This window comes from Nelusetta ayraudi, unplaced genomic scaffold, assembly GCF_046127955.1.
Source record: "Nelusetta ayraudi isolate G7.1 ecotype Tasmania unplaced genomic scaffold, CSIRO-AGI_Nayr_v1 ptg000108l, whole genome shotgun sequence".
Classification (NCBI taxonomy): domain Eukaryota; kingdom Metazoa; phylum Chordata; class Actinopteri; order Tetraodontiformes; family Monacanthidae; genus Nelusetta; species Nelusetta ayraudi.
The window spans coordinates 311,026-320,000 of NW_027466158.1; the positions used below are offsets into that span (position 1 = coordinate 311,026).

General features: G+C 50.4%; 1 protein-coding gene across 2 annotated transcripts in view; it reads right to left on the reverse strand.

Moving 5' to 3' along the window:
• Positions 1-301: 301 nt before the first annotated feature.
• Positions 302-8,975, reverse strand: part of gpr68 (G protein-coupled receptor 68) — a 10,230-nt gene continuing 1,556 nt past the window's right edge. The window contains exons 2-7 of one of the 2 annotated variants that reach the window (XM_076048692.1): positions 4,528-4,733; positions 3,713-3,862; positions 3,370-3,503; positions 3,060-3,282; positions 1,546-1,726; positions 302-1,211 (exon numbers count right to left, since the gene is read on the reverse strand). In XM_076048692.1, coding sequence (XP_075904807.1) covers positions 913-1,211; positions 1,546-1,726; positions 3,060-3,282; positions 3,370-3,503; positions 3,713-3,862; positions 4,528-4,614 — 1,074 coding nt within the window. In that variant the 5' untranslated portion in view covers positions 4,615-4,733 and the 3' untranslated portion in view covers positions 302-912. Of the gene's footprint in view, positions 1,212-1,545; positions 1,727-3,059; positions 3,283-3,369; positions 3,504-3,712; positions 3,863-4,527; positions 5,011-8,975 lie in introns of those variants that run through there. The other variant, XM_076048691.1, reaches the window with a different exon arrangement.

Consider the following 8,975-nt stretch of genomic DNA (forward strand, 5'->3'; position numbering starts at 1 on the left):
TCAATACGCGCAGAGCAACAAACAGCCAGCAACAAACAGACGTCCAGCCAAGCCAAACACCGCTTCAGCAGGTTGAAATGGTCGGCAGCTGCAAAGTGGCTGGGTCGAGGGGAACTCTGCGCTATCGAGCGGAGATCAGGAGAGGAAGAAGGAACTGAGAACTGTGCATGATGAGCCTTTTGATGAGAAAACCTTTTTTTTTTTTTTTTAATTGCACCAGTCGCATCTGTGAAATCTAATCGCAGCTTGACATGACGCACTCGCACAGACCAAACAGGCAAACCCAGGAAGTAAGATAACGTGTTTTTAAGACTTTATGAAAAAAAACGTATTTGTACATTCATGACCGCTGCAAAGGGTTTCAGACAGGACATCTATCTTAAGAGCGAGAACGCCCGGCTGGATGCAAAATGACAACCGTTTCATTCTACTACAACCCATAATATTCCCTGGATGAAGCCATTCAGTTAGCTTTTGTTTTTGGTCACTCGGGGCTGGACAACACCAAGGTCCTGATGCTCAGAAGTCTGTCGCTGGGAGGCAAGCAGGCTCAGATGAGTTCAGAGTTTGATCACCGTTCTATCGTGACCTTGTCTTGCATTCATGCAAACGACAACAAAAACAACAGAGAGGCAGGCAGACAGACAGGCAGGCAGGCAGGCAGACAGACTCACAAGGTGATCTGCCCCTCCACAGCAGAGATCTATGGGTGTGTCAAAAACACATTTTTTCAGTTTTAGTCAGTCAAGTTCCAATTAGGTGGAAGTGGTTTCGCACGTCGTGGTTGCAGTTTTGTTGACGCGAGTTCTCGACCGTGGAGGCGAACAAGCTGTCCACAAGGCCCACAAGACTGGGTCTAGTTCATCAGCGGCGGTGCCGAGTCGTCCTTGGCTCTCAGAGGAAGACTCCCCTTCACTCGGTGGGGACGTTAGTCCTAGTGACGGCGACGTGGCTGAGCAGCACCGCAGTCGGGGGGCCGTTGTTGTCGTCGGTGGCCACCTCGTGGGAGTCGGTGGCCGGGTTGCTGTGCCGGCGGCGGCGGCGGCGGAAGCAGCAGCAGCAGCGGCAGCTCAGGGTCCTGGAGGCCGAGTTGACAACGGCCTCCAGGAGGCCGTGACGCGCGCTCTCGCTCACAAAGCAGTAGAGCGCCGGGTCGGCCAGGCAGTTGAGGGTGGTGAGCAGCAGCGACAGGTGGTAGTAGTTGAAGATCCCTGGAAGAGTCACACCAAGATTCAAGGTGAACTCTATTCACAGTCATTGTGCTCATGCTGGATGTGCAGTGAAATGTGGCAATGCTGCTTTCGAGAAACGGCGCAAACAGCGAAATACGACGCTGCAACTCTTTTGTCGAGATTTGATTTCATTCTAACACTACGGCACACGATTCACAAAATGTACGAAAAGTATCACCAAACAAACATGATGCTACCTGACACAATATTACTACTACTACTACTACTACTACTAATAATAATAATAATAGTAATAATCATCATCATCATCATCATCATAATAATACAGTAAATATGTTTTTTTTCCGCATACCTATGATGAAGTCGCAGTCCCGCTCCAGCAGGGTGCGCACCAGCAGGAAGACGTGGTAGGGCGAGAAGCACACCAGGAAGATGAGGATGGTGCTGCCCACCAGCTGCCTGATGCGGCTCTTCTGGTCGGGCTGCGTGCCGGCGCTGCGGCCCACGGCTCGCAGCACGCACAGGTAGCTGACCTGCCCACAGAGACGACAGCGGCGTCAGAGGGCCTCAAGGCAGCGGCACCCGGCGAGCAGCTCTCAGGAGGTCGCGACCTTCAACTAGCCGGGGTACAGCGGGACTTGGCTGTGACCTCGTGAAAATGTCGCACTGACAGCGGCTTCTGGTTCTGGTGTTTTCGTGAATTATGAACAAAGCTGATTGCGCAGCACATACTGACCCACTGTGTATGAAACCACATGTTATGACACTCAAAGACGAGATAAAGATCTTATAAAACAATGCAAATAATGTCATGTTAATCAAACTTACTCCGAGTCACATTCTTCTGTTCTCAAGGAACAAATCAGAATTGAAAAAATGTCTGTGTATTCATGTTAGCAAAGGCCAAAAAAAACCCAATCAAAGTTCTCAAAACCAATGAAGAAGAAGGTGGACGAGGTATCCTGGTTTGTGTGTGAAGGCCATGGGAGAGGGAGGGTGAGTGATAGCGCTGCAATCTAAAGTTTAACCACTTGATGTCGCTGTTTCTTCTCAAAATCTCCAAATATTACACACTTAGCCTGCGTCTCAATGCAGGGGTCTGCATCCTTCCAGGCCTGCATTTGAAGGCCAGTTATGTCATAACACTGCATGAAGGCCTGTCCAAATTCACTAAAATTTGAAGGATGCTCCAAATCCGCCCTTCAAATGCACCCTCCTTTAAGCCGATTCGAAGGATGCACCGCTACTATCCTTCGCGGCCTCCCGGGAAGTCAGCTGAAATGGCGCCATCTACTGGCAAAGACACCACATATAAATTTAAGTATTCAAATTTCACATAAAATATTAAGTTTTTACCGTAGGGTTTTTTACCTATTTGAACATCCAACGCCATATACGTGAAACCGAAAACCCCAACATTCAGTTAAAACATGTGACTCTTAATGCTGGGTAATGGTTAGCTTGATGCTATAAAAAACGTCACTCCTGGGGTCGGCCAGCAGTAGGGAACGGCGGTGACGCAACCAGGAAGTACACCGAAGGCTAGATCGTCCCATTTGGTTACCGGGGAGGCGGGTCTTCCGTCGGCCGGGTCCTTCTAAGGAACCGGCCAATGGAGCAGGACCCAGCCGACGAAGGATGCAGACCCTGAATTGAGACACAGCCTTGACCTTTAAAATCTTCACTCCCTGAAATCTGCTAACTGCCTTGTCGCTGCTTGAAACTGACAGGGACCCAAGATCTTGTGCGATAGTCAGCGTGTGTCCTTGTGAAGGATTCCGGCGAGGACAACACAGGAGGAGAAAGATGAGGTGGCAGAGGAGGGAGTAGAGAAGGAGGAGGAGGAAGAGGAGGAGGAGCTCCTACCGTCAGGATGGCTAGCGGGAACAGGAAGCCCACGGCAAAGCGGTAGTAGTTGAGCGGATACTCCCACGGCCTCATGGGGTAGTGTTCAAAGCAGACAGACTGGTTCATCTTGTTCCTGCTCAGCTCCTTGTGGAGGAAGAACACCACGCCGACGGAGAGCTCCTTCAGCCAGATGATGGCGCTGACGAGCCAGGCCGCACGCATGGAACGCAGGAAGGGGAACCTGGATCGGAGAGCCGGCCGGAGGCTGTTAGACGGAGCGCCCGGCTAAAACACGCTAACAGCCCTGGCTCGGACAGGACACGCCCACCTGAGAGGATGGACCACGGCCAGGTAGCGGTCCAGGCTGATGCAGCACAGAAAGCCGATGCTGATGTAGATGTTCTCGTAGAGCAGGAAGCCACACAGCTGGCACAACCATTCACGGTGTTGCCAGTCGTCATCCTGCATGTGAAAGAAGGGATCCAATATGGCCGGCCTCATTCATTTTTATATATATACACTGTATATGTATATTCACTCATTCATCTTCCATACCCACTTATTGCCGAGCTCAGAGTCATGGGGGTCTGCTGGAGCCTATCCCAGCTGTCATAGGGCGAAGGCGGGGTGACGCCCTGGACGAGTGGTCAGTTCATCGAATCTCGTCTTACCTGGAAGATGTACTGAAGCCAGAGTGGAAGAGACGCCAGGTAGAGAAGATCTGACACCGTCAGGTTCATCAGGTAAACTCCGAGCTCGTTCTTCTGCCTGAGCTGCACGGCCGCGTGGTACAAAGAGTACAGGTTGGCGGGGACGCCGATCTAGGATCAAGAGGAAATCCGCTGTGAGAGTCCAGTCCGCACAGTCCACTGTCTCACCTCTACCAGTGACCCCAGCGACCCCAGTGACCCAAGGCTGTCTGCAACAAGGTCCCAGTTAAACCTGCCCACTCAGGCATTCTGGGCCCCACTAAAACGAGTACCATCAAGGGCCGTTGTTCCTCGTCAACTAGTTCGTCTGTACCACTGGTCACTAACACGGTCCTGAGGGCACCAGGTTGTCCCCAAGGACCACATGAGTCGCCCACAGGCCTATTCTAAAAATAGCTCAACTCATTGAGCTGGGTCTAGAATTCAGTTTTCCCAAACTTGTGATCGTAGTTCACTGGCAGACTCGGGAGAGGGAGGGTGAGCGCTGCAATCTAAAATTGCAACCATTTGTTTCTTCTCAAAGCATCTCCAAATATTACACACTTGACCTTTAAGTCATTGTTGATCATTAATGAGAACTCATGAATTCACGTGTCTTCACATAGATGAGTATTATTGATAATAATATATAGCTAAAGGTAAAAAAATGCCCTTTGTTTGTTTGTTAGTACCAATGAAGATGCTCTTCGGTTCAAAAAAGTTGATGACCCCTGGACAAGACTACAGTATTCACCCATTACACCCAGCATCCACCACCTGAAGCCCACGTTACTCACCACGAGCACCAGGATGTAGATGGAGGAGAAGAGGTACTGGTGGATCTTATGGTTGATGGTGCAGTTCATCACGCTCTCTTCAGGCATGTTGGACACTATCTCATCTCACCTGAACATACTAGTGACGTCACCGACGCGTGGAGGGGTCTTGGCAACGGTGGCAGCAGGTGGATGGACCTCCACCCTGAGGTCCAGGCTGCAGCTTCCTGCGGAGACCAAACGCACAAGTGGGTGAATCCCAATGCGACCCGTTCGCTGTCACTGCCGTGGTCGGTCTTGAGCGCCAGCACACTTCTTTGAACGGGTGGGTAAGGAATCGGATTGGTCTGCTGGTCAGTCACCAGTTCAGGTCAATGGTTCTCCTGTAGGTACCGGTAACCTTCGGAGGGCTGAGGACAACTCCACAGGTTCCGAGCACCCACTGAGGAGGTGCCGTGGATCAGGGATGAGTTGCGGACCACTTCTGGGGACTTTGGGCCACAGACGAGTTAAAGTTTAAGTTTAAGTGTTTTTTTTTTTTGTTTTGATACTTTTTTTGTTCAAAGGCATTTTGTTTTCCTCTCCCAGAAGCCAGAAAAGAAATCATTTTTTGAAGCAGAAATCTCCTCGTCTCTGTTCACCTTGCCCTCATCTGAAACAAACTCATTTACACCGGCTAAACTAGCAGCACCACCAAAGACCCGGTGGACTTTGGTGTGGGGGGGTCGGAGCCTCGGAGGAGAGCTGCGTCGTGGGTGACAGGTTGGTACAAATACCAGGGCAACAAGCCAAGAAGCTGCACTGAAACTGCTGCATGAGGGGGTGGGGGGGTAGGTTGGCTGGCACGCACGGCATGTTTCAAAAACGTTGAGCTCCAGGTTGTCAAACAGAAATAATTCAGGCCGGTGGCTCCGGTCCAGAATCAAGCTAAAAGCCCCAAAGAGAGGATCCCAGGAAGTGAGTCATTGAAATGATCTGATTCTGAGGCAGCGCACCTCAAAGCAGCACGACTCCCTGTCGCTCACCAAAAGACTGACAAAGCCGCTCGCTGAGTGCGTGTGCGTGTGCGTGTGCGTGTGTGTGTGTGTGCGTGTGTGTGCGTGTGTGTGTGCGTGTGTGTGCGTGTGTGTGTGTGGTCATAACACTCTTGAAAAGCATTCAGAGCCTCAGACACTCTTCAATACCATTAGCATTATCGCACTCTACTTCAAGCACCGCTCCAGTAAACCACAGTCGGATCACAGCCCACCGGGGATTCTGCACCGTTGTTCCGACCGTCCTCAGAAACAAACTGACTTTTCTTCTTTAAAAAAAAAAAAAACGAAAGAAAGAAAGAAAGAAAGAAAGAAAGAAACGCATACAATCCAGATGTCTGCTGTTTGCTGTTGAACACAAAGTCATACAAAACACAAAGCGACGTCCTGCTTGCCAGTGCAGGTTTACAGTCGGGCCACGCCAAAGAAGTTGCGTTCAAAACTTTTTCTCCGTGAGACAAAATCTCTGTCTGGAGCTCTAGTCCAGTCCGAGGTGCTACATGGCAGCAAAAAAAACGAAACAGACCAAAAAAAACATAGAGAAGAAGAAATGCATCAAGTGACTTCAAAGCAAGCTCGCTGCCTCGAGGAGCTGCAGCAGCTGCAGCAGCTGGAGCTCTCACCAAAACAAATCCGGCTCGCTGACTTTAAAAATGACGCATGGACACTTGGTCCGCTTCAGTTTGGAACGTTGTCTGGAGGAAAACAAACGGAAGCCGAGCTGGTGGTGGTGGTGGTTCGCACTTGGGTCTCAGTGCGTGTTGGCTGCTCTCTCCCCCCCCCGCCCCCCCACCCCACCCCACCACCACCACCTCGCAGCCTTTAGATGTTGCACGTCTTAGTCGTGCCAATTAGGTCAAGTCAAAATAAATGTGCCCGAGCAGAAGTAGCGGTTTGTTGTTTGCTCTCTACATCTTCTGTTGTGGTTTCCACTCGTGCGTGCGGTTGAATTCTAAAGAAACACGGCTGTCAGCCACGGGGGTGGGGGGGCGGGGGTTCTTTCCCGGTCCTGGTGCCTCGTGCGTGTCTCTCTGAGCTGATGGTCTGCAGCATCCCGGGCCCTCGGGACGGCGCCTCGGCCCTCCTGTGGTCACATGACCTCTGTTCCCGCATCTCCTCTTGCTTTTCCGAGCCTCCTCCTCCCTGTTCAGTCAGCTGCCGCAGTGTTTCTTCCAAACCACTGTGTGCTGTGGCACACTAGTGTGCCGTCAGATAACGTCAGGTGTGCTGTGAAGAATGATCCGATTTGGTCTTAAAAAAAAAAAACAACCCAAAACCATTCCATTGTGAAGTGGCTGTGCTTTTAACAGGAACGTAAGCTTGTTTTTCTCCCTCAATCCCTCCCAGGATATCGGCTTTGTGTGCATCAAAACAGGTTTCACGCCGAGTGAGTGTAAATTAATTGAGAGACCATATATTAAAAACGAGAGGTTTTGGTTCATGGAGTGCCATGGGATTTTTTTTTTTTTTAAATGTAAAAAATGTTCTTTGAGTCAAAGAAGGTTGAAAAACACCGTCCATACATCACACTTCATCACGGACCTGATGATTAAAAACCACTGGACAGGTTTCAATAGATGGGAGTGGGAGGACGTGGAGTGGGCTGGGAAAGGATCCCTGGAATTTTCTGGCTGGGATTCAGGAATCTCGGTTTATCGTTTTCCCCAATATTGAAAAAAAAAAAAACAAAAAAACAAAAAAAACCCTTGAGGCTGAACAGACAGATCCACGATCCACGTTTTCACAGCGGGAACGGGCCAGGGTCGGCATACTCTCAGAGGTAAGAGGCGGAGCTATGGCCGGGGTTTATGTGAAAAACCTCTGTCTGATTAAAAGAAAGATATAAAACTATTAATTTCTTAATCTGTCTGGCTCTTTTGAACCGTGGCAGCCAGGGGGATCTCATCCAATCACGCAAAAACCATTTCGCCATCAAGGGCCTGAGGACTTGAACCCCTGGAAGGAAGAAGCATCCGGAAGACATTAACCTCCGACAGCCGCTGGCGAGCGATCAAACCCTGTGAGAAACCGGGCGTCACCGCCTCAGCGGGGACACGAAGACAAACTCTCTCCTCACGTCGCGGTGAGAGAAGTCCACGCCGGCGCTCGCTCGGCAGCCATAAATCATCTGACTCGTCGGCGTTCTCCAGTGTTTTTGGGGAGTCAACGGCCTATTATTCTTCAGGAGGCCCCCCCGAGGGCGGCCGAGGACGGCTCGCTCCTCAGTCATCACCCCGAGGACGATGAGTGGTCTAAATCGAAAAAAATATATATATATATATATCACCACAAAGTTCCGGACCAGAGGTGCGAACTTTACGATGGACGGCGATGTGCAACTTTGCCGCCGATTGAAGCTTGCCTCAGGCTGACGCTAGCTAAGCTAAGCGCTTCATATTAAAAGTAAAAGGTCCAGTTGTGTAAAGTTCGGCTTGCTTTTTGATTTTCATATCGGTAAAAGCTGAATATACTGCCAATGAATTCATTAATCAAAGTGCACATCCACAGTACAATAAAGGTCACTTGGTTTTCCTACCCTCAGAAGAGTTTTTATATGCGCGCAGCCATATTTCTAAGGAAGCCTGGTGTGGACAATCCAGCTGCCTGGCAGTGGGCTTTTTGTATTCACGGCGAACGTTTGCGTCCTCAAATAAACCAACGAAGACGAAGGAGGACCAGGTATGCAGATTTGAGTGCGCAGGCCACCCACCGTAGTTCACCGGCAAGCTCGGGAGAGGGAGGGTGAGAGGGTGAGCGCTGCATTCTGAAATGTAACCACTGGACGTCGCCGTTTGTCTTCTGTAAATCTCCAAATATTTATACCCATAACCATTAACCACTATAATCCAGGATACGCACCAATTCTAACAAATGGAATCAATATTGGTAAACAAATAAACAGAGAAGCAATCCAGTATTACTGCGCTATGGTCAGACAGCGCCCCTAGTGGCCTGGCCTTGAACTTTGACACTACGCGTAAATCTGAAGTGTTAATCAGCATCACAGCGTGCCGCGATCAATACCTTCAGCCGTCTCCTCTGGGTAGCTCAGCGACCGCTGCTCCACCAATGACTGTTGACCCTGACGTTGGTCGCCGTGGCAACAGCAGCAGGTGGCGAATCGGCCGCCAAGTAACAACGAGGGGCCGGGAGTGATTGATGGCACCTGTCAATCATCGGGAAGCACCTCCACCTCAAATTAACCATCCCACTTTTCACAAGCCTGATCTGAGCTCCTGTCAAACTGAACAACCAATAGGGAACGACTTCCTCTCCCTCCTCCTTCTCACCCTCGTCTTCTTCTCTCTCAGCCAACCTCTGAACCTCGGCATTGATTTGCACTCCCACGGTTATGAGTCATCCTCCTAGCTATTCCGACGGAGTGATGACGTGGCTCCTCCCACTCCCGGGGGTTCACGGCCCCTCGTGACGTCA